This window comes from Colobus angolensis, unplaced genomic scaffold (genome assembly GCF_000951035.1).
Source record: "Colobus angolensis palliatus isolate OR3802 unplaced genomic scaffold, Cang.pa_1.0 Scaffold307, whole genome shotgun sequence".
NCBI lineage: Eukaryota > Metazoa > Chordata > Mammalia > Primates > Cercopithecidae > Colobus > Colobus angolensis.
Genome location: NW_012116344.1, coordinates 1,616,032 through 1,642,273, shown reverse-complemented (window position 1 = coordinate 1,642,273; position 26,242 = coordinate 1,616,032). Strand labels below are relative to the sequence as shown.

At 45.0% G+C, this 26,242-nt stretch overlaps 1 protein-coding gene across 1 annotated transcript in view; it reads right to left on the bottom strand.

Annotated features, from left to right (window-relative positions):
* The window catches only part of GRID1 (glutamate receptor, ionotropic, delta 1), a 786,384-nt gene that overhangs the window by 37,625 nt on the left and 722,517 nt on the right, over nucleotides 1-26,242 (bottom strand). The window contains exon 16 of the mRNA XM_011950437.1: nucleotides 7,946-8,141. Coding sequence (XP_011805827.1) covers nucleotides 7,946-8,141 — 196 coding nt within the window. The remainder of the gene's footprint in view (nucleotides 1-7,945; nucleotides 8,142-26,242) is intronic.

The following is a 26,242-nucleotide window of genomic DNA, read 5'->3' as shown; positions in this document are numbered from 1 at the left end:
AAATACATATATTCTGTATAATTCCATTTATATGAACTACAAGAGCAGGTAAATTTAATGTGTGGTGCTAGAAATCTGTAAGTGGTTTTCTCTGGGGATGAGGAGAAGTGTCTAGAAAGTGACAAAAGAAAATTTTTGCAGGTGATGGAAACAGTTATCTTGTTTTGGGTGATTACTACAGAATTGCATAAATTGTCTAAACTCATGAAATAGATACTATATGTGTATTTTAATTGCACCTCATAAAAGACTAAGTGCTCTTGCCTTTTTAAAAAAATCTTTTTCGTGGCTGGGTGCGGTGGCTCACGTCTGTAATCCCAGCACTTTGGGAGGCTGAGGCAGGCGGATCACCTGAGGTCAGGAGTTTGAGACCAGCCTGGCCAAAATGGAGAAACCTCTTCTCTACTAAAAATACAAAAATCAGCCGGGCATGGTGGCACATGCCCATAATCCTTGCTACTCAGGAGGCTGAGGCAGGAGAATCGCTTGAACCTGGGGAGATGGAGGTTGCGAGCTGATATTGTACCAATGCACTCCAGCCTGGGCAACAAGAGCAAAACTCCATCTCAGAAAATAAACAAACAAACAAACAAATAAATACCCTTTTCTAACATATAGCAGTTGCTAAGATAGTTTGCTGGCACCTGCTGAATGTATACCTTGTGCTACAATCCACATTGGATGCTTTAGACCCTATACATTGGTATACTTGCAACTAATCTGGACAGACCTTCCTCAAGTATCACAGATGGTACAGCAAGGTGAATATACTTGTTCAAAGCCACAGACTAGGTTGAACATAAAATTTAAACACACATTTTCTAACTCCTAAAAGGAAGATGCTACTCAAACTACATTTCTTGAATGGATAAGTTCATAAATGAATGAATAAAGAGAAGATACCATCCAAGTTGCAAAATAGATATAGGGTCTTTTGAGCAGGTACAAAAGATATAGACATGAATGATTCACCAATGTGAGTGGCTGAGAGGGAAAGAGGCTTACAAAATCCCCAATCCATACTCACTTGGAAGCAGTGAAATAACAGAATTTCTTGGATCATGGCTACAAGGGCTCTTGCTGTTGTAGAGAGCAGTATTTTTGCTTTGCACCACACAGGTAGCTATCTAGTCTACATCCCCTTCCATCATCTTGGTCAAATTCTCTTGATCTTTGAATCCAGCATCCCAAAAGTGCAAAGAAGTGCCCACCCATATAAGCCTCGCCCTACTCCTCAGTAGGAATTTCCAGCATGCCATGGAACCAGGAGCTGCCACATATGAGGTCACCTTTCTTACCTTGCCCTTTTCAAATGGAGGGTTATCTGGGTGCCAAAGTTCCTGATCCTACTGTGGAAGACTGCCATCCTTCTAGGGATCAGCTTCTCTGCCACAGGTGTAGTCCCTGACACTAAGCAGAGATTGTGTGCAAGGAGAGCAACCCTGTTACAGAGCAGAAAGGAAGAGGAAGGGAGCAAATGTTGGTGCTAAGAGGTGATGCCCACATGCAATCTAGTGCAAGGACAAGCATTAGATCAGGGGTGGAAATAAGATTTGTGGGCCCATATTCTTCCTGCATTTGCATTCACACTTTGTGACTTCAGCTGTATTTACTGAGAGGAAAACACCACCTTTTGTTACCACCAAATGCTGACCTAAAAAACTCCTTCCCTCTGAAAAATACTATCTCCAGCCACAGGGTCTGAAACAAGCTACTCGTCTATTTATTCAAAGGACTCAATGAGCTGTGAAGATTGACATTTAAACTATTAGCGCTATATTCTATTTGACAGTGTTATTAAATATGAGGTTTGATTTATGGAAAAGCTTAATCAATTGGTGGTCCAGGTCAGCCCTGGTACTGAGCAGAAATTGGGTTATGCTGGATGTTGCTTGATGAAGCTGATCAAGCTAAAGAAAAAAAAATCCCATCAGCAATATTAAAATCTGACTTCACGTGATGAAGTTATTATCATATAAATTTGAACCATTTGCCAGCTCAATTCTGCATCTGCATTTCTGTAATGGATGTTTTAATAGTTTGAAAATCAAAAGATAAAGTCACAGACTTCAATAACCTTTGCCATGACACATGGAAGGAGCAGTATGGCTGCCAAACATGGGAGTTGGGCATATATCTTCCTACTTTGGTGTCAGAGAGAGAAGGAAATAAAAGCACAAGCAAAGTGTACACAAGGGGGTGGAAACACAATGAGGTGTAGAAAAGACGAGATTACCACCCCATGGGAAGAGGCATGAGTAGAATGAAGTTTTGGTGACCATGCCACTAATTACTCACATCTGTGTGAACCTTAGGCAAGTCACTTAGTTTCTCTGAGGCTCAAGTCCAGTTTCTACATCTTGGAGATAATAATCAAGTAGTCGGTTTCAGATGAAAGTATGAATGTATGTAAATGATCTGGCCCAGTGCCTGGGATGTAGAGATTGCTCAATAGATTTCAGAGGCAGACCAGGCCAGACCAGCCGTAAAGCTGGGTCTCAGTGCAGTGAGGGAGAAGTTTCTAGGCCATCAGAGACAGACCTAGAGGACAAAAAGGGGCAGAGCCCGAATGCTACAAGATGATACAGAGCTGGATGATGCACTACTAGCTACTAGAGGCACCTATGAGCTGTTAAATGGTGCAGAGCTGCAGCAGGAGCTTCTTAGTAGAGATGCCTGTGCACTATTCCATCATGCAGAGTTAGAGGATATGCTATCTATTAATGGTAACTGTGTGCTATGAGATGATGCACAGCTAGAGGCAATGTCCCTGGGTTGCCCCTGTCTAGACCAGGAGTCCTCAAACTTTTTCTATAAAGGACCAGATAATAGATATTTTAGGCTTTGTGGGCCATGTATCTTTATCATAACTATTCAACTCTGCTGAAATAGCAGGAAAGCAGCCATAAATAACATGTAAATAAACGAGTTGGGCTGTTTTCCAATAAACCTTTATAAAACAAGCTGTAGGTCAGATTTGAGCAGGAGTCAGAGTTTGCCAATCCTTGGTCTAGTCTTTCCTTAGGCCTGATAGGTGCATGTGGCTGACAGAAATGGAAGCAGCCTCTCTCCTCTCTCTTTGTGACACATCTTTCAGGACCAGGAAAATCTTATCCCCTACAGAAGGTTATTAAGAGACAAGCCTGACAGGAACCCTGGAGCTATTTCTCTTGTCCCTTCCACCATGAAATCTAAAGAGGGTAACCTGCTAACTGATGACAGGAACCTTGTCTCCAATTTATCTGCCTCTGCTCAGTCAGACAGCAAACAGATGACTCATTCAGGGACAATCCTGTATTCATTGAGACTTACTGGGTGCCAGGCAGGTTTGTTGTGAAAATGGTGTGTTGTAGTCTCTTAATAAATAAAAATTCCCTCCTGTCCCAAATTCTTTCATATTTGCCTCATCAAAGTCTGACAAGATCTCACTTGTCCTTATCTTACTGGCCACTGGCATGGTAAATCCTTTATTTGCATCTTTTGCTACTGATTTTTTAACATTGTTGTATTCATGAATAAGACTCTATCTCCAGAGGGTTAGTGATTTCCTAAGTGCCGCCAATAGACAAGGAGTAGCTAGAACAATAAGGAAGTGTTTCTCTAATGACTCATCTCCAGGTTTATTACCCTCCAGAGGCTCAATGGTGTGTGTTGGCATGAAGGAGTGGGTCCCAGAGGTGAGCCAACCATGACATAACCCTTCTCCAGTTCTGATATCATGGACAAGTGATCACTCTAAACAATTCCCCATCTAAATTGGTTTCATGTCATTAAAAGCCTTAGCACTCCCAAGGAGAAAATAACAGCACCTCTCCAGGGTCACCCTCCGTACCAACTTCCTTGACTTTTACAGCAATTACACATTGCTCCGCTACCAAACACTTCCTGAAAATGGAGCTGAGTCACCAAAGAGCAACTGAAAATTAGAAGTGTGATTGTCTGTCAATTGCTAAAGAAGCTTCCAGAAGAAGCTCCTCGGTGGGCAACTCCTCACCTTTGCCAGGCTGCCCACATTGCATGGCAGCAGACTCTGTTTGGGATTTGGAGAAGCTGTTCCTCCCTGAATACTAGGCCCATAATTCCCTACTTGTTGGATTTGTCCTGCAGTTTCTGGATTCAAGTTGTCATCCTCACTTAGGGCACAGCCATCTCCAGACTGGCCTGCTCTGGGCTCAGGGATTCACAAGCTTACTGAAGCCATAGTCTGGGAGCAGGGGGCAGAGGGGCCACTCCATAGAAGTAGGGAAGAGGACAAATTTCAGACAAGCATTTAAGTCCAGTAGTCATCCAAACAGGCACATGAAGAAGGAGGATTTGAGAGTAAATCTGAGCTTTTCTTCCAGTAAAAAAAAAAAAAAAAAGCAGCACACTTCATTGTCTGACAATACTATAAACTCACTTTTATGACACTAGTTATAAAACCCCTAACATTTGTCTAGTGCTGGCAGTCGGTTTCTTTTTCTTAGAGATCCAAATGCAAGAGAGAGATTTGTGATCTCAAAGCCAGCTCGGGGTTCATAAAATGAAGGTATCATGAAAACAATCCATCCTATGTACTAAAAAAGATTAAATTCTATACCATGAAGTGATAGGCATTGATAAAAAATCCTTTGTTTGCATATATTGCTATTGATTTTTAAACATTGTTGTATTCGTGAGTAAGACTCTAAATATCACCAGAGGGTGAGTGGTTTCCTAAGTGCCACCAATGGACAAGGGGTAGCTAGAATAATGATGATGTGTTTCTCTAATGACTCATTTCCTGATTTATCACCATCCAGAGGGCTCGATGGTGTTTGTTGGCCTTTCTAAGGCATAAGCAGGCACATGTCACCTGCAAAGAGGGAAGGGGTGGGTACTTGTGAGGAGTCCAGCATTGCCTTGCTTGGTGTGGACATGCATTTGGAAGAGTAGGGAGGTGAGCAGAATGAGATCAATGACAACTTTTGCTTCAGGATACCCGTACATTTCTCCTGGAATGGCTGTCTTTTTGAATTAACTCATTAACTAATTTTCTAAAATCTCCTGCTAATCTAAACCTAACACCAACCCTGCCTTACCAACAATGTCCTTCTCTCTTCCCTGCTGCTTTGGCTCTCTCATCTGGAGCAACCACTGTGGTGAATCTTGTATTTTATCATTGCTTTGGATGTGCATGTGTATATTTTATACATTTTTAAGAGGGCATAATATTCTGTGTTACCTTCTATTAATTGACCTGTATGAAATTGTCTTTAATGGTTTATTTTACTCAATATCATCCTGCTAAGATTCATCCATTTCATTGTAGCCAACATCTTTCTTTATATTGTTAATGGTCATTTGGATGGTTTCCAGGGTTTTGGTTCTACAGGAAGTGCTACCGTGGCCTTTCTTGTCTCCAAAAGTGTATGTGGACATTTATTTTGGGTCGATACATTGGAGTGTAATTGCTGGGCCATATGGTATGTAAGTGTTCCATTTTATAAGAGAATGCTAAGCTCTTCTCCAAAGCGATTATATTGAGCACACCCCCACCAGCAATTAACCAACTGTTACTCCACGTCTTCTTCACCACCTCTCATTTTGTGCCAAACTAATTGGTGTAAAATGATATAATCTTTACGGTCTTGATTTGCATTTCACAGATCACTAATAATTTTGAACATCTCTTCATTTGATTATTGGCCATTTGTGTTGCCTCTTCTGTGTCAGGCCTGTGCAAGCCTCTTGCTATTTTCCTATTAAGTTGTTTGAGCTTTTCTTATTGATATATTCTTGATAGTAATCTTGCATTGGTTATATGTATTGTAAATATCCCCTCCCAGTATGTGACTTGCCTTTTTATTTTATTTAAAGTGACTTGTAATGAACAGAACTTTAACAAAGTCAAAAGTAGCTATCTTTTTATTTTTCTAAGCAGTGCTTTTTTTTTAGCATTATGCAATGAATCTTCTTAAGACCCTGTGAGGATTACAGTACTGGCTCTCTCTGAGAGTCAAAGAAAGGCAGGAAAAGTAACTCGAAGGCCATTTGGCCCAGGCCTCACATGCACAAAAGGCCTTAAATCAACATTGTGTTCATTATCTTCAAATGAGGTCACCTACAGCCACAAAGATTCACTGTCAGGGATGAAAGAAGACCCTGCAGCTTAAGGCTAGAGCACCATCCTTTGCAGTGAAGTGAGAACTATGAGGTTTTAATAAATCTTGTAAGCATGAGAATAGCACAGTTACACCGCATTCTATTATTATTGTCAAAGTATCACTTTGTTAAATCTAAACATTCAAAATTTATCATGATATGTATTGTCAGATCATTTAAATCTCTAAGGAGACCCCCAAATGGAAAGTTGCCCAGGTCTTTCTCAACTCCAAGAGTTCCCAGACAGGGAGAATGATGTGCTCCATTTCACAATGTTGGTAACTTACAAAACTGGAATTCACACCTAAATGTGTCAAGCTCCAGAGCCTAGACACATCCTGCTGTTCAATGTGGCTAAATGGCAAAGAAAAGTCATCCTGAGCATGGGATCCTGTACAAGTCATCCTATGCACAACCGTCTTCCCAGTGGGCCTCACTCCACATGGTACCACAGCTAGGTGCCCCAGCCTGTCACGGGATAGAGGCTGCACTCTGTCTGATGCCCATGTGTTTCCAAAGCAAAGGGGGACTCAGGCCTCTCTCCCTTGACCCCTCTGGGGCACATCAGGGAGGGGCTGGCAGATTGCTGAGGATCATGAAGGGCAGGGTAGTGGGCCTTAGTGGTCCCACAGCTTGCCCCAGGCTGTCCTGACATCCACCGCTCTCTGCAGGAAGGCCAAGATGTCACTGGAGTGGCTGGGGGGCAGCACAGGGATGAGGGATGAGTGTATGTGTTGGTGGGGGGGTAAGGTGTGAGTGCGCCTGTGAGGGTATACATGAGGAGACTCCACAGAGGTGGCAGGATGGGTCTGGGAGGGAAGGGATAGGAGGAGACACTGAGGCAGTCGGTCTGCTCAGAGAGGCAGCAGTGCTGACCAGGTGGCTGTACATATGTCTGGTCCTATTCTCTAATGACCTCAGGACAGTAGCCGTCGCATGTGGGGGTCACTGGACAGGAGGACCCCACCACCAGCAACAAAATCATAACACCTGCCCTCATCCCACCACTCTTCTTCATTGACCTCCAAGGGCTCTACAGCTGCACATGAGTGGATAAATGCCAATTCCCCAGATTGGAACCCAAGGAGTCATGAGTCAGAACCATCCAATCCTCAGCTGTATAAGAGGATAATAATGCTGAATTCCAGTCATTGTGGGAAATTGACTGAAACAAATGGGCAACATCTAACAGTGCTGAAGAGCATCATGGGCTTTCTCCTCCCTTCTTCCCTCTGGCACTGGTATCTTCCCACCTGTCCTCCCAAGGCTTTGCCTGGTAAGGCTCTGTCCCAGGCTCTCTGCCCTTATCCCCGTCTCTGAGGCACACCTCTTCTCACAGTACGGCCCCAGAGATGAGCCCAGCCCACCTGGCTGACCCTTTCCCTGTGTGCAGACTTCCCCAACCAGACCCCCAGGCTAACCACAGTGGGCCACCCTCTCCCCAACACCCTCTCTTCGCTCCTGCACCTCTTCCTTGGTACTCTGTTTCTGCTTTTGCCAAGTGTTCTCACCTGGGGTGGACAGGTCTCTCGGTGCCACCCTCCTATGAGCCCGTGAGGAGGGTGGGCCAAAGGTCAGGCTTAATCTGCCTGTTCCTCCCCAGCCAGCACTACTCTGCAAACTTGGAAGGTCTCTAAGGAGCAGTTGCTCTAATTCTGCTGCCCAGAAGGGGCATCCACCTAAAGAATGTGTGTGATGGATTGCCCTGCAGGTAACAGGGCTGCTCAGAGTCAGATGCCTCTGGAGGTGTCTCCCACCTGGGGGATGACCACCCCGTGGCCCTGTCACAGTGCATGTGCCCAAGCGCCAGCTCTCCGCCTACCTTCCTGATGCCTTCTGAAGGACTGGATACACAGTTGTCAGCCCCTCCGTTCTTGCTGATGGTCCGCCAGAGTTCGGCAAACGTGCTGTCCTGCTCCAGGGGGTTGGTGCCCTTGGCTCGGAAGTACTCATATACAGCAGAATCCCGGACGGTGCCATAAGACATCTCCACTTGTTTGGACAAGTCCTGGAAAGTCCTGAAATGCAGAAAGGCAGCGAGGCATGAGTACATGCTGTGCACTGCACACTGCAAGGTTACAAATGGGCTGCAAGGCTCTTCTGAAGTCCAAGCCCAGTATGGCCCACTATCCACATTCTTCATTCCCAGTCCCCCAAAGTTTGAGTCCCTCAGCCCGGAGAAGGCCTCATTCAATTACAGGTGTGTTTTCTCAGTGTAGATTAATTCAATAAGATGACTGAGGGCCTAAAACCAGGTTCTTTACTGAACTGGAGGGATAAAAGGATGAATAAGACATGATTCTTGCCTTTAAGGAGCTTATAGTTCAGCTATAGAAGCAGACATATAGACAGAGAATCATAGTATCAAAAAGTCAGGGCAACATGGGAGGCTGTTTGCTGCGGATCTCCAACTCAGATGCCTGCAGAGGCTACGCAGGAGAAAGGCCTATGTTGGCAATATGGACGATAATGATGGCTGGCCTGTGACACTCAGAGACAGCATGGGGAAGAAACGCACTCAGAGACCAACTGACTGAGGGTAAATTAAGAGGCATCCCTTCCAAAGCTTGCAGCTGTGCTAGGGGTCTAGCCAATTATTGACTTTGAATGCTCCCCTCCCCATGACCTCCCCAACCAATTTGGTTTTTGAAAAAATAAAGTAAATTGGATTTTTATATCTCTCCTGATTTTAAAATGTTGACAATTATTTAAAAGATAATGAGAAAAACAAAGCACTTCTGAAGGCCTTGGGTTTGCTCTCCTTACAGGAGTGGCAGGTGGCTCCCGCCAGGTGCACATCAGAGGGGGGATTTCACGAAACAACAGCCATTGGCAGCCTAAGAGCAGACTTCTGAGCTAGGGGCAGAGGAGGAGATTCCTCTGGGGAAGGACAAATAGGCACAGCAGGAAGGACCAGTCGCTATGAAGATTTCACTTGCTTCAGAAGAGCGTACTTGGCTCAGCATGTTGAGAAAATGTCATGTACCAAACAAAATTGCAAAATAAAAAAAAGCCCAGTGGGGAGCTAGCCTCTCTCTCCAGGTTCCAGCCTGATCACTCTTTACTTATTTCTCTTCTAGAAATCTGTCTCTCCTCTTTATCAACCCACATCATCATCCCTCCCTCTCTCTGAGTCACTGTTTCCACAGGAAGAGCCAGTCTTGTCAACTGGGTCTACACAACCCTCCATTTTCTGGTCTCATTTCTGGCTGTTCTCCCCACCTGCACACAGCACCGTAGCCAACCTTGAAATGAGAAATCCCACACACTTCCCATCCGTGGCACCAGGCCACACTGCTCCCTCTGCCTGGAATCCCTTTATCTTCCTCTTCTAACAACACCTCTACAAGCCCGTTGAAAATCCAGCAGCCAACAGCTGCCTCTTTCCTTGGGGAGCTGTCCCCACCCCAGCCTCCCTGTGCCCTCTCCACACCTTGTGAGCTTCTGTGGCAGCACGAGCTCACTGGGACTTCAGAGGGCCACATGCCAGACCAGAGACAAGCAAGGGCTCTGGAGTTCAATTACCTACCTTGCCTGTCTACCCTCCACAACCAACACTGTGGTCCAGAAAAGTTAGCTAACTTATCTGTGCCTCAGTTTCCAAATCTTTTAATAACGTAGATAGAAGCAGAGCCTGTGGCAGAGGATTGCTATGAGGATTAAATGGGATTTGTGTTCAGCTCTCAGAGCAGTCCCTGACTACCGTGATTATTCGGGTCCCCAGTGGACTATACGAATTGAGGACTGGAGCTGAAGGAGCTCCTTTTTTGCATCCATGGCCCTGGACCAATGCTGACAGCAGCCTCCCCAGCCAGCACACAGAAGGCCCAGCTGTGGATGCTTCCCCTTGCTTCAGAGACACATGCCACAGCACTCCTTAGGTCCCTGCTATGTGGCCCAGAAACAGAGCTCAGTATTCGTTTCAATACATTACAGATGAAAGGAAACATAAAATAACAAATTCGAAGAAGAAATCTTTCTAATTATTGTTCATTATTTATATCTAATTGAAGCAAGATGTTCCTTTGCCTGAAGGGCCCTAAGGGTTGCAACTCTGCCATAATCTGCCTGTAATGAAAGGAGGGGGATCTTTTTTTTTCCACATTTTAAAAAATTTTTCTCACGGTAATACAAACAAACACAAGGCTTTGATGAATGAGAAACATCAGGATGAATTACATAGTTGAGTCTAAATACTGAGCTGCTCTGAATTGCTGCAGTTTTCATGAGTGTGGAACGAATGGGTAACTGCCAGGGATCTCCAAACTGTTTCATCCCTACATTTGAAATGGAGATTTTCTCTCTCCTCTTGGTATTATTCATGAAGGTCCAGAGGCTCAGGGAACGTCTCTGGATAAGAAGCAGGCAGCCCAAATGTTTATGGCTTCATGTTCATTTCTGTTCCAGTAGACCTCACTGTTCCAACCTCAAAATGGCACCCCCATCTTCTTTGAATCTTACTGCTCAGACCCACGGTCATAGCCTCCATTCATCCATCACCTCTAATAGCCACAAATTTGTGCAGAGGAATCTCTCCCATCTCAGACATGCACTCGATCTTTCAACAAAGGTTTCCAGGCTCACTAATGCCCAGCACAGGGGGCACTATCATCTTATTCCAGGGTGAATAAACTTATGGAAGGCTACCTGGGATGTTAAACAGAGGGACCCAACTATTCATCCACGAAAGCCATCATCTCTCTGAGGAAGTCATCCTCTTGTCACAGCACACAGTTTTGGAGGGGACACACAGGGAGGAATAAAGGAGAATGGGGACAGCCAGGCATCCAGACTGCCAAGCCAACACTGGCAGTCAGCAGAAGACAGATGCTGAAGTCAGATAGGATGCCCATTCAAGCAAGTGAGGGAGGCTTCACCTGGAGGAGGCTGTGCTAGCAGTACACTCAATTTAGAACTTTTCTGAAGTCAGTCTCTTCAGCAACAACTGCTACAAACTGTCCAGGTACCTCTACCACAGAGAGTTGAAGGAGACGTGCCCATCACAGGTGTGGTCTCTATTAACCTCACATGCACAATGCAACTTGCTGATGTCATTCAACCAGTTATTTCACCAACAGTTCCTGAATGTCTACTAGGTAAGGCACAGTGCACACCAAGCAAGGAATACATGGCAGGCATCATCAAGGGGTGAGTGGTCAGAGAAGTAAAGCAACAGTGACAAAGCAATATGAGAGACATTAAAATACAGGTCTGTATGGGGGACCCCAGAAGCACAGAAAAGTAGCTAATCCATAGGTAGGAGCTAAAGAAATGCTTCCTAGAAGTGGGAACATTAAGCTGAGTCAGAGAGAACGGGTAGAGGCAGCCAGATGGAGAACCAAGGGGTAGAATGTTCCTAGAAGAGAAGGTATTACCTGAGAAGGCATTTGGGTAATGAAAACAGGTGGCTTATTCGGGACACAAACCAGGGAGCAATACACATCAGCTAAAAAGACATAGGTGATGGAATTTGGCAGTCCTGGGTGTGGATGCTCCCTCTGAATGCCTTTACTGTTTGACATAGACCAGTAGCTCTCAAAGTATGATCCTCAGAGCTGCAGTGTCAGCACCTCTGGCCTTATGAGAAATGCAAATCCTTGGGCCCCACTCCAGACATACTGAGTCAGAAACTCTGAGGGTGGTGCTCAGCAGTCTATGTTTCCACAACCCTCCAGGTGATGCACGCAAGCTCCAGAACCATGGACTGGGGCAAGTCATTTAATCTCTGAGGCCTTAGATTTCAAAACTCATACCCAACTCACAGGGTTTTTGAAGATTAATGATCCCAGACATATACATGGTACACAGTTAATGTTTAACAAATGCTAGCCCTTCTAGTAGACTGCTTATCAGTAGTTCAAATGGTTGGAGCACTGGGCTCATGTGAAGGAGTCATGGGTAACAGGCCAGAGTAGTCACACCCAGATGGAAGCAAGCATGGGCAAGCCGCATGTCTAAGCTTCCAGGTTCATGTGATTGGAGCCTATCTCCCCATTTGCCCATCTGTCTCCCCATTGAGAAGCCTATGGCCTATCTTGTTACCATCTTGTTGCCAAGGTACATGCAAATGCTCCCCTATCAGCCCACAATTTGCTGCCTTGTCAACAGCACACACTTCAGGCACTCAGGATACCTAAAGGGATGACTTGCAGAAGTCTGAACCCAGGATGAGCATAGAGACACCAAAACTCCTCTAGCAGGCAATCTGGACCTTTGCTTTGTGGGTCGTCATAGTAACAGCCTAGCAGAGGCTACCCCGGGAAAGTAGTGAACTCCTAGGCAAGGAACTGCTCAGGAAGAATGGCCTTAAAAGCATCAGACCCAGGCTGCCCACCAGAGTTTGCACTGGCTCATGAAATACCATGGTGCAAGCTTGTGTATCCCTTGAGCCTCACTTCTGTTTGCTGCCTATCTTCTTACTTCACCTTTTGATAATATTTTGTGTTGGAATCCTCCCCTGACAAAGCCTACCCTCTCCTCCAATCTTATGCTTAAATCAATATCTTCTACTCAAGTGTGTCCTACCAAAACTGGGTTTGAGACCAATGCGAGCTGCTTCTCTGTGTCTCCTGACCTGGATTACCGATTTCTGAAATTTCCACAAGCTAAAAGCATAGCTGATACCTTTGAGCACATCAGATTGTCTTGCAAAAGGACTTTGTAAGCATCCCTTGCCTCTGAGAACACTGTCCTCTAATTAAACATGCACCTCCAGAGAAGACCCACCATGCATCCTTCAGCTGTGGCCAAGGATATTCTCCCCAGCTTGGTACCACCTCCTTTCCTCCCCACACCTTTCTCCATAAATCAATCTTACTATTTCCTTGATATATGTTCATTAACAAAGAGATAAATGTGTTTGCAGTATGAGAAAAATCAATAATACAGAATTTATAAATACATCTTTGCATGTTACAAAAATATTTACATTGGCAATGGAGATAAACACACTTGCAACAAGAGCAGAATCAATATTCAGTATATGTAATGGATTTCAACAACGGTGGGGATGTCATAAGCATGGGCCTGATACATTTGGATCTGGAAGTCCTATTACTCTTCCTTAAGGAGAAAACAACATGGTGGAGTGGCTCAAAAGACACGGGAGGGTGGGGATATCCATCCAGGTGAGTTGAAATTTTCATAGCTACAGCCTACAGATGCCTTTACTATCATTCCAGCAGTGTCGATTTTCTATCTCATGTCTGACTCTATAAGAGTTGATGATGCAATCATCAAAAGAATCCAGATTGCCTGGCTAGGGCTCCACAACCAGCTTCCAGAGGGCACCATGACCCACCCTGGTGCACACTGATAAGCTTCTCCTGGTTTTCTTCCCCAGGATGCCCCACGGCCTCTCTAATCTGTCACTCATGCAGGGGAAGGCTTCCTAGGTGTCTTCCTTCTTTCATTCACTCGTCATTCAAACAACCCTATTTCCTGTGCATCTGCCTGCATTAGACAGTGCTCTAGGTCTGGGGATAGGGCATGAATGGCACCAAGTTCCTACTTTTGTGGATTTTACATAGTTGAGATGAGACAAAGAAACAAACATCAATGACAACAGCAACAATACAATAACTAGGTAATGCCAGGGTCAGCAAACTTTCTGGAAAGGGACAGATAGTGCCTATGTGGTCTCTGAGGGCCACACAAGACTCAGTCACATATTCTTTGTTTTTGTTTTTGTTTTGTTTTCCAACATTTAAAATGTTTTTAAAAAGGAAAAGCAGTCTTGGCTTGCAGGCTGTGTCAAAGCAGGCTGCAGGCCCTCTGAAGGCCTGTGGGGTATCGTCGGCTGACCCCTGCAGCTCTGTAACAAGTGATGAAAAAGGCTATGAAGATTAATAAAGCAGAGCAAGGGTTAGATAAAATGATGGAGGCAGTGATTACATAAAGTAGCCAGGGTGGATTTAGAGCCATTGGAGTTGACATCTAGGGCATGTGTTTCTCTAGTATCTGTCCTCGCACTGGACTAAGAGGAGCAGAGAGGAGTGAACTCGCAGAGGCTGGGGCTGAGGCCTGCTGGGGCTGTCCTGCCAAGGAGCTGAGACACAGTGGCCAAGGAGCCAGCTTATGAACCTCTCCTACCTTGGAACATTTACCCAGGGACCTTCCAGGAAGCCTGGGAAAGGTGATGCTTGGGTGTACACAGGTGCTGTGGTTAGAATACTGTCTCCACCAAAACTCATGTTGAAATTTAATTCCCAATGTGGCAGTATTGAGAGGTGGGGCCATTGAGAGGTGATTGGATCATGAAGACTCTGCCTTGATGAATGGATTAACCCAGTCATGGACTAATCAGTCATCATGGGAGGGGAGACAGTATTTTTATAAGAAGAAGAGAGGCTTAAGCTGGGATGCGAGTAGGCTTGGGCCCCTGTCCATGTGATGCCCTGCACCACCACATGACACTGCAGGGAGAAGGTGCATACCAGATGCAGCTGCTGGACCTTGGACTTCTCAGCCTCCAGAACTGTAAGAAATAAATGCCCTTTAAAAAAAATATAAACTATCCAGTTGAAGGTATTCTGTTATAAGTGAGAAAAAATAGACTAAGAAAACAGTTCTCCTTTGTATCCAAAGCCTAGTCAGGGTGTGATTTGGAGTAGTGAGCAGAGGGACTGCAGATCCAAACACTGTATGAGAACACTTAGTGACCCACAGGGTGAGGGCTGCAGGGCCCACGGCAGGAAAATGCATGCTTCCGCAAGCCACAGAGCCCTTCTTCCAAACTATGCCTGAAAGCCAGCCTCGGAGGGCCAGTTGAGGTGCCCTCCCTCCTCACCTTCCTTCCCTCCACGGTGTTTTCTCTCCAAATCCCACTTCTTCAATTGCTATTGAAATTAAAAGACATCCAAAATAAACAGCTAGAAAGACTCAAAGCATTTGAATATATTTCCATACTTGTAAAAAGTAACAATTAATAAATGTAAATAAATATAAAAACAAAAGTAAAAGGGATAAGCAGTAAACTTCTGCAAGACTTCCACTTCTTACAAACACATTTTTGTAAAATTTGCATTTTTATTATGCTATAAATAAAAAATGTGATCTGAATGATTTTAAATATCCTGCTTCTGCCCAAGCATCAGTTCTGGGCCTTGAGAACTGAGCTCTGTGCTCTCTTCTATCCTGTACGTCCACCCCTCCTCCTGGGTTAGCCTCCCATCAGCCAAGATCCATTGAGAGGCAAGAGTTCTCTCTACCAGCCCCATCAAACAACCTGTCCACAGCCACGAGGAGGCTGTGATAGTTGTATCTTCAGTCCCTACAGCAAGACAAACATGTCAGACTAACTCAAAGTGGTCCGAGGCCATCCCAGGTACTTAGGGCCCATCAGTACTCAGGCCCCCATACCAAGGCAGGCTGAAGTTTCCTCACTTCTGCACCTTCTGCCTGAATTCAACCCAGGCCTGGTGCCCTGGTCCCAAAGCAGACTGTGAATTCCTAAACATGGGCATATGTGATACTTGTTTCTGATTTGCCAAACTCAGCCTAGATCCTGTATGTAAGCAGAGCTCAGTAATAGGAGCTGTGAAAATCACCTTGATGAGGTCAGATAATTGTGGGCCAGGTGCTAAGCCAAGTCAGGAGCTCAATGTCCACACTATTCACTAGGTCAATTCTGGGGCTTCTATTTCCCCCAGCAAAGGAGGCTTAGTGTAGAGCCTTCAGTGCTTCAGTGCTGCCTCCTCCAGCTCTTCTCAGCTACCCTACTTTTGGGGTACCAGCCTGGAAGACCTCCTGCTCACTCGGGCCTCCAAGTCTTCACTCAGGTTCATTGCCTGCCTTCTTTGCTGTGCCCTGCCTTTGTCAGGTGACTAAAATGTACCTACCCTGAAGGAATCAGCTCAGCTGTCATGTTGTATTGAAAGAGCGGATCCATGCCCACTGGATCTAAGTCCTATGTGCTCTGGACTTGGCCCTATCCTAATGTTTTCACCTTTGAGCTTCCTGTGTTATCTGCCCACCTCAACCCTGAGCTCCCCCAGGGAATGGACTCTGTGTTCATCTCTGAATTTCTATCACCCCGCATATAGGCTGACAGACATTAGGAGCTGAGTTCATGTTTTCTGGAAGAATGAACTCTGTTTTAAAACAATTTTGTGTTTAGAAGTGAATGGCTGAATATGGCTGGGAGAAGATCCAAGCTAACCACCAGCATGGTGATTCTAACTTTAGAATCATGACCACTAGCCTCCAGGAGACCCTTCAAGCTGCCTAGATCTTCTAAATCTCCCCATGCACTTCCTCCTCCCACGTTCTCAGATGACTCTCAGACAATGAGGCTGCTTCTTGTTTCCTAAGAAGGAAGAAGCCATCAGTGGAGAACTTTGCTTTTCCAGAGAACTCCCTTCTCGAAAACTACCGAATAGAATAGTTGCCTTCCATCCTTTTAAAATGACAGTTTTGTTTTTTCTCCTATGTATGTCTAACTCTGTTTGTCTCTTAGATCCCAGACATTCTTGCTTTCTCAAAGTACATTGCTCTTCCAGTTGTCACCTCTTTCTTCCTCATCATGAAATTATTTCTCTCTGCAGATCATTTCCATTGGCTTGAAAATACATACATACATCTTCTCTCTCAAAAAAAAAAAAAAAAATCCTATGAAATGACTTCCTCCTCCAACCACCCTTTCAGCTCTTCTTCTGGAGAGTTATCTATGATTACTGCCTCCATTACCCTCTTCCCATTTCTCAGAAACCTGGCTTACTCCAGTTTTCATCCCACTGCTGATCTGAAGCAACTTTCATCAAGGTCATTAATGATCTCCCAAATACAGTGGCCAATCCTCGGTCTTCACATCCCCCCAACCAGCAGCATTTGACAAGCCAACCACTCTCCTAGATGCCCTTCTTTCATTTGGTTTGCAGAAATTGCTCTTGCTCAGTCCTCCTCCCACCTTGGAGGACCTCCTTATTCATTTCCTTTCCTAGTTCTTCTTTCTATTCTCAGACTCTGAATTTTGGAATCTTCCAGAGGTCAGACCACAGATCCCTTGTCTTCTGGGTTGCAGGACTTTTGCCACAATCTCATCATGTCAGTTGTCTGTAGATGCAGCCATACATTGATGACCGCAGTGGGACACCCCAGCCCTGACCCACCCCATCCACTCCTGGCAATCACCCACCTGACCACTTCATTTGGATGGCTAATAGATCTTCACAATAAAAATGTTCAAACTTGAGCTCTTAAATCACTAACCCCTAAATCATGCCTACTCTTCCTTTAGTTCTCCCATCTCAGTCAAACACTGCTCTATTCTTTGAGATGTTGTAGCCAAGAGCCTTGAAATCATTACTGACTTCTTTCTTTCTTATGCATCACACATACAAATTTCAGCATTTCCTATCTCTTTTTCTATCAAGATACATCTAGAATCAGATCACTTATCATGACCTTTACTCTGCGTCTTATCTGGACACTGAGATAGTCTCTCTAAGAAACTCCTTGCCTCCCCCTTTAACCCCTACAGCTATTCCCTGGGGAGGTCAAGCAGAGTGATCCTTTAAAAATCTATGCCAGATCATGTCACCTCATCATTCAAAGCCCTCCAATAACTTCTTGACTCCAAAGTCAAAGGGAGCATCCAAAGTCCTCACATGGCCTGAAAGGTCCCAGGTTATGTGGACCCCAATATATCTACTCTCACTATACCAGCCTCCCTGCTTTCCCACCTCGGGGTTTCTGTAGTTTTTTTTATTAACCTTATCCTGGTTTACTCTTCCCTCAGATTTGTAATTGGCTCACTCTCTCAGGGTCTTAGTCGAATCAAATGTTACCTTCTCCATGAGGCCTTTGTTGACAATCTTTTACAAAATACAACACCCCTTAAATTATATGAAAAAAATACAAAAACACATCACAACTTGACATATATGGCTGCCTAATGTTAGCTCCCCCCTAGAATGGGACTTGGCTATTTGTTTTGTTGCTGTATCACCCGTGCTTACAACTTGAGTGACCAATCACCCCAGTTTGCTTGGGAACTAGAGATTTCCTGGAAGCAAGACTTTCAGTGCTAGAACCAGAAAAGTTCTAGCCAAACTGGGATAATATGCCCCCTACCTACAATAGTGCCCAGCTCAAGGTAAATACTCGGATGAACATAGGTTATATGTATGAATCATATATGAATGAGTTGGCCTTTTTCTTGCCTTTAAAACATCTAGTTTGGATATTCTGTTGGAAAAGTCTTCATCTTGGGTTGACTAGTCTCCCTTCAGGACAACTGTGAGTCAATCATCTGCAGAGAAGCAGGCCTAGTAATAGTTTGAGGTGCTTGAACCAAAGAACTCTGGCCCTGAGCCAGGAGGCACAGCACAAAGCTACATGGCTTCAGGCTGTCCAGGAACAGATTGCCAAGGAGTCTGGGAATCAGATCTAGTTCTTTAAGCTCAATCTGCAGGGTGCTGAAACTTCATGATACAGGTTTTTTGTGGGTACAGTGGAAATCAGCATCCACCAGTTAAGAGAATTCTCCTGGGATACAGTTGTTGTCTGCTCCCCTGGCTCCTGTGTCCCTGCCACTCCATGGGAGTCCTGCCAGCCAGCAAGACCTCCATGCCAAGAACATGGCTAGCTCTCAGCTCTCAACACCCACAAATATTTGCTGTCACAAATCAAGATAAAAGCAGGATGCACCATTAACCTTTAATATATCAGTGCTGGGGCTCTTGATCCATTATGAAGCTGTCACAAATGTGTCTGAAATGCAAATCAGGGCAGCAGCCCTTGGGGAGGCTGTGAAGGTGCCTTCTTCCCCTTCTGGCGTAGCCTGCATCACCCCGTACTCCAGAGAAACAGCCTGAGCCTCTTCTCTCCCTGCTAATACTATCTTTCCTTCCCTCTTCTTCTTTTCAAATGTCTGCCTGAACCCTCTAGTGTGTCATCTTTCCCAGCAGTCACTTGATATGCCAGAAGAAAGATACAATGAGACTAATTTCCAGACCCTGTGCTAACACTTGCTTTATACTGTTTCACTGAATCTTGGCAATAGCCCTTTCATAAAGTTATTATTGCTAGCCCCCTCATTTTACAGATTAAAAATCAAGGCTTCAGGAGATTAAGGAATTTATGGAAGGTCACAGAAGCAGCAAGTACAAGAGCTGTCTTCACACTCAGGACTGCTTGGTACAAAAACCTGTTAGTATCATCCTATGGTGATATTAAGTAGCTCATAGCTAAGCGAGGAGGGTGAACAGGCGCATGGACCATTAGAAACATCATGCAAAACAGTGCTGGAATGAAGCACAGAGTCATGGGAACATGAAGTTGAACTTGTCTCAGCTTAGCAGACAAGGAACTAGGGCTGTGAGCAAAGAGGGAGGGTTCATGGGAAGGGTGAGGGCAAGGCTGAGACTTAAGGAGAAACAGGAAATGGACATGTAGAAGAGATAAATAAAAAATGTTCTGTGCAAAGATAACACTGCATTGTTTAAATCATAGATGTGTGTGAGAAAGAGAAATCTTCTGGGAACTAGTAATAGTTTACTAGGAGACAGCAGAAATGGTATATTACTAAGCACTAAGAATAGGATTGCAGGACAACTGTCCATAAAATACTTAGAGGATTGTTATAATGGAATTTTTGTGGAAGTGCAAAGATAATGGAAAAATGATAAGCTATCGATGTTCCCTAGACAACTATGGGGCCAGAGAATGTGTGAGCTGAGTGGGTGGCGACATCCTATACTGTGGACAGTGAGGAAGCCACTGCAGAAAGTATACCACACGTAGTTTAGAATGCAGAGCTGAGAAGCAGCTGTGAGTCCATGTGCTTGCACATATGTGTGCGTGCATAAATGTGCACACCTGTTCAGGCCTGGGTGTGTTCATGTAAGAATGTATACTCAAGGGCCCCAGGGCAGGAGGAAGAGAGGAAAGATGGAAGAGAGTGTTGCTGGAGGGCCAGGACAATCAGATAGGGGTATGCCATTTGCTATGACTAACTTTAAAATAAAGGAGTGGTTGTGAGTTCCTCAGCGGTTGGATGGGGTCCCCAGAGGAGGTGGATTCATGTGGCAGAGAGCCCAACCAAAGCAGCTGGTGAAGGGATCACAGCACACAAGACATCTGCCTGCCTGAGCTTGTTTATGGATCTGAGCAGTCAGTACTCATGGTGCAAGAAAACAGACTGAGGCTCTTCCCTTGTGGGACAGCTGGAGGGAAAATACTAGCACACATGGGCCAGTGATTGAACAATGCAAAACCAGCTGTAATTAAATGTGAAGCTACAAGATCTAGCTGTTTCGAATCAGTTTGCAGAAAAATCACATTAACAAGGATATAGACTCTGATGGGAAGTTTAGGAAAGGGAATTGGGAGGAGAAGTTGTGCTCTATCATTGATGAGTCTTGTCTGAGTTCAGAGAATGGGAGGATTCCTACTCTGTGCCATGTGCTGTTACACGGGCTAACGCATTTCATTTTCAGAACCACCCTCTGTGGTAAGCTATTCTTCCCATCTTATGGATAAGGAAATTATGAAGTTTTTGAAGCTGGTCCATGCCAAAGCCAAGTTGAGCTTGTTGAGCTGTTGATACTAAGCTGTTCCAGGCCTGGATCTCCTAGATGCCTTAGCTATGTTCCCAAACCAGCTCCAATTAGGGATGATGTCCATGCCATGGAACGTTCGGTTACAACTTTTTTTATCTTGGACACCATTTCTCTTGTGGCACCATTAGCAATGCCAGGTGCCAGTCACAGCACCCCAAGAGCTCCACACGCCAAATAACCTTGACCTGGCGTGCTCTCTGGCCAGTGACAGAGCCTATCTGCTGCAGGTGTCTGCACTCCCCAGGGGGGCATCAATGGGAGCCCGCCTATGCCCCAATCAGGACCAGGATACTGGCAGGATAGAGCATGGTGCTGTTTTTTGTTCTTTGAAGTAATTATTCATCCCATTGACTTTTTAGGGTTTGGGCAAGACACTCAGGATAACTCTGCCAGTATCCAACAGTGGTTGTCCAGTTGGAGCAAAACATCCCACTACAGAACACTAGATACACCACCATGGAAAGGTTGTTGGAAAGTACACAGAGGGACAAAAACATCTGGGGATATCCAAACATATCCAGACCTGGTGCCAGTCCCTCTTACATGGGATCCTTGTGACAGCCCTGGGAGAAGAGTCCTAATTCTTAGGACCCTGGGAGGTAAGGTGAATTCCCCAGAGAATCAGAGACTCATATCAATTTACGCAGGACCCTACAGCTGGTCATGAGAAGAGATGATCACATATACTAGGCTGCTCTGGCTGAAGTCTGGTTCTAAATATCAAACCTCTTAAGCAGAGAAAACAAGGGAAGCAACACATTGCAGTTCAGGCGCTATCTCACCAGGAGTCCAGGGCCTGGATTCTGGACCCTGCCTAGGGAACATGGCATTTCCTTGCTCTTAGGAGTACTCATGCTGGAGTGGCAGGGCAGGGAAGCGGTTCAGAACCTGGGCAATGGAGTCAGAGTGTGCTTTCAAATATTACTCTACATCTTGCTAGCTCTGTGGCCGTGGATAAGCTACCTAACCTCTCTGTGCTTCAGTGTTCTCATCTATACAACAGGAATATTCATGGATTGAATGAATTCAGGCAGAGCACTGAGCATAGTGCCAGTCTGCAGGAAGCATCTAGTAAGTGTTAGCTATCATTACGAGCTTCAGTTTCCCCAAAGATTACATGAGGGAATGATGCTATGCCAGTGCTTGTAAACTGCCAACCTGCATGCCCAGTCCAGAAGTGGCTGGTTTGGCTAGCATGCTCTTTGCCTGCTTTGAATCTGCATTTTTTTTTTAGCCTGGGTCTGTGATTTTTGAGTCATCACAGGCTCAGCACTCTGGTCTTAGACCGACACTTACATTCTCTGCTTAGCCCTGTAAACACTGCGATGGAAACCCACTGGACAAGATGATCCACCAGGCCTTTTCCTGCTGTGATATTTCATGATTCTATGGCCTGGGCTGGAACTAAAAGACTTATCTTGTTTAGGATTCTCTCTTCCAGAAAAGCAGCATCATGGGCTTTTTTCTCTGAAACATAGCTGTTTTCTCTGAAAACTAGAATCTCATTTTGCAGTGTCTGTTGGGACTCAGAGCTACCACGGGGAGGATCTCACAGAGAATAGACCTCTAGTGATTAAAATGTAGTGTGCTCAGACGCCAGCAGCTTTGCCTCTGCAGGATGCTGGAAGCCACCTCCTCAGAAGCAGGGACCCAGGGAGCTTGTCCCCAAGTCACACACACCAAGGCTATAGCGACACTGCACCCAATGGGGCAAAGCAAATCAATCACCTTCAAAGGCACCAGCTCAGGTCATTGTGGTCTTTTCTGACTCTTAAGAACATAACAGGTCCCCGTAGTGCCTCCGGATGAAAGGCAATGCACAAAATTTAGCCACAAACCCAAAGCAAAGCCAATGTCTTCCTCTCTAGGGGAAGAGAGACTTCCAGCAGGAAGAGCCAAAGATGAATTTTGGGTGGAAGCTGCTTGCCATTCTTCAAGAGAAATGAGCATTCCAAGGGAACCCTCACCATTCCAAGATGGTGCTCTCTTTGCCTGCTGTCTCTCTAGACTACCATGTCTGCCAAAAACAAGGTTCTCCCTGGAATGGTTTCCTTCTGCCATGTTCACAGGGCATCCAGGCCAGGTAGGAGGAACACTGCCTCCTGTGTTTCCTGGATTCAAAGCCAGGCACACTAGGACCAGGCTGTACCTGAATCTTTGCACTGAAATCCCAAGAGTCACTCAGCAGACGTTGCATCCTGATTTGTTCGAGTGGATGAATGATGTATAAGACATACATCTCACTGCCTTATCTGTGTTTCACTCTCCTTTCTCCTATTCCAGAGACAGTAGTCAGGTCAACAAACAGGGATTCCTACAGGTCTCTGTAAAGGTATTTCTGATGTTCCTTCATGGGTTTGGCTAAACAGTCTGGAAAAGTAAAAGCAAAAGGACCAGAGGGTGCTTGGCTTGAGGAGACCCCCAGGTAGGAGAGGGCTCCAATGCCAGGATGGGGGGCTTCAGGGACCACATGACTGCAGTGAAGGGAGCCGCTGGGCCAGCAACGCAGTGGAGCCATCTCAGGTGAACCCTAAGTCCTTCTGCCCTGTACACTGGATCCCCAGCTCCCTCCATAATATTTCTCCCCACCCACAAGGCCATTGCCAACCAGAGACAGGCTCCCTTCTCCTTCCAAACCATAGGGCTCCTCTCCCAGGGAAGAAACCATGTTCCCCCATGCCTGAACTGAGCCCTGCATGACATTTTTCCTGATGCCAGGGCCTAATGGGTTACGTGGCCTACCAGAAGAGAGCTGCGCTGTATCACAGGAAGCACCACATCTGCCACACCACCGTGACAAGGTTCTTTGTGGGAGGCTGGGATGGATTCTGACCATGAAGCTGTCTGGATAAGCCTTTCATGGGTCCCCACTCTCCTCAGGAGGAAGGGACCCCTCCAGATCTGACTCTTTAGGCCTTGAAGGATTTGTCCCACTTAGTCCTCCAGCAGCTACTCCTATACTTTATGTTCTGTCCCATGCAAGATTTTGTTTCCCAAGCCCACAGTGCTCTCTCCTGCTTCTGGTCCTTCTCATACACCACATGGAACAGTTCTCCTTTCTAAACATGCGGACAACTCCTCTTTCCACATCTTGGGGAACATATCACTACCTTCAAAATTCTGTTCAAGATATTTCCCCTGTGATGGGTTGGAATGCATCCCCCCAAAGTAAATATGTGGCATCCTAACCGCTAGTACCCACAAATTTGATCTCATCTGGGGAGTCCTTATCAGAGGTCATCAAGTTAAATGAGGTCATTAAAGTGGCCCTACTCTAATACCACTGGTGTCCTTATAAAAAGGAGAAATTTCTACACAGATACCTACACAGGCAGAATGCCATGTGTAAAATGAAGGCAGAGAGCAGGGTAATGCATCTAAAAGCCAAAGAACACCAAAATTGCCAGCCACCGTCAAATGCTGGGGGAGAGGTGAGAACAGATTCTCCCTCACAGCCCTCAGAAGAAATCAGCTCTGCCCACATTTTGATCTTAGACTTTCAGCCTCCAGAACTATGAGACAATAAATAAATTTGTCCTTCTCTACTGGACAAATATACTCCAGTTTCCTTTCCACACAAGCAAACCCCAGCAGCCCCAGGGTCACACCTGGACAGTGACTAGCCCACCACACATGTTTACAGCTGTGGGGTTCAGGATGAAGGGCATCAACCTACAGATCCAAAGTCCTCTAAAGAGCTACCCTGGTCCACCCTCCCACGTTTCCCTCCTTCTTCCCATGATCCTAAAGGGTTAACACGATAATTAACACATGGGATCCTAATTCTTATGATATTAATCAAACTGAAAACTGCAGATGGTGTTTAATAACTTAGTATCAGCAGGTTTCAGGCACTTTAGCTAAATCAAGTTTGTGATACTTTGTTCACAGTACCCCTAAGAAACTAATACAGCCCCCATGTGCCCTGACAATCACAGAAACTTCCCTAATCATGGTATTCATCTTGCTGTGCTATACTTAGTCACTTCTCTGCCTGCTCCTCTGAATTGCCAACTGCCACTCCATGAAGGTGGAGAACATAATTTCTCATCCACTTTTTATCTCCAGAGCCTGACACAATGTCAGGTGAATGATAGGAGCAAATGATCTCTTTATTGTAGAAATGTAAGAATGAATGAGTGAATAAATGAATAGGATGATTTCTGATCATAGACAACTGTTGCAACATGGTCATTATGTTGGTTACAAGATAATGTTACCATAACACTGTTACTCCACCAATGTCCAGCTTAATCCAGGTATTGAATGTGCTCCATACTGCCTGCTGGATGAATAAATGAATAGATGAGTAAATTAACCTGTAAAGAGACACCTCCCAGAGTATAAAAGGCACAGTGTCCTCTCCAGCATGACTTCATTCCTGGCGTCATGCTTCTTGAGAGGAACCTTGCCATATGGAATAGTCACTCAGTGTTGATGTGCAGCAGAGCACGGCATGAAGGCACTGAGAGGCCCAGGAGGGAGCTCTTGACTGGGAGTCACAAGATCACCCTCCTTGTGCAATTAGTCTGACAGTCAACATGTGAGAGCCTCCAGTAAGAAGAGTCATGCTTTTAAAAGAATGCCTACTGTGTATCAAGCTCTGGGTAGAATCCTCATGAAACCCATGAAGGGCAAGTATGAACATCTCCATTTTCCAATGAGGAACCCAGGCATATGAGATAGGTGACTTGTCTGTGGTCCTGTAGCCAGTAAGGGGTAACAAAGATTTCTGCCTAGTGGTGCCTACCTCAAAAATGCTCTTCCCTTGGAATCAGAGCATTACTTTGAGACTAACCTTACATCTCAGACTTCTCCATCCCTGTTTCCAGATTTTTATCTTTTGTAATGTCTGAATGTATTTACGTCTTATTATCCTGCATGGTTTGAGGAAGCATTGTCAACGTATCAGCCAACATTAGCTGTGCTTGGAGAACACAAGCAATGAGCTCAGTCTCTTCGCTGACAGCCGAGCTTGAAGCCACAGGCATGGGTACCTTGGAGGTGGCAATGGCAGCAATATTAGAATCTGAGGTTTCATTTCCCACAAAGGAAATGAAATCCCAGAGGGCACAATAGGTCCCCTCTCCACTTGAAGTCTTTCCTTTCAACTTTTCAACAGGAATGTTTTATTAAGTGATGTACGTTAATGAAAAGCATTGGATTTGATTCAAATAAGCTTACATTTGAATCCAAGTTTTGCTTCACACTAGGTATGTGGACTGTTTTCTGCCTTGGTTTCCTCATAAGCAATCAGAGCTTAATGTGGTAAAAATTAAACGATGTAATTTTTGGAAAGCACTTAGGCAGTTTCTAGTACAGAATATGTTGTATAACACAGTATATATTCACACACAGACTACATAGTATACACTGTATATTAAAATGAAAGTAATTCCTCAACAAATGATATGTCATTATTAGAACTATCATTATTAGTGCTACTGTTGTTGTTGAAGTAATTTCCTTTACAGGGCTGGGAAACTAGGTGTGACTGATATTTAAGTAGACTCCTTCTCTATTGGACAAATATACTCCAGTTTCCTTTCCACACAAGC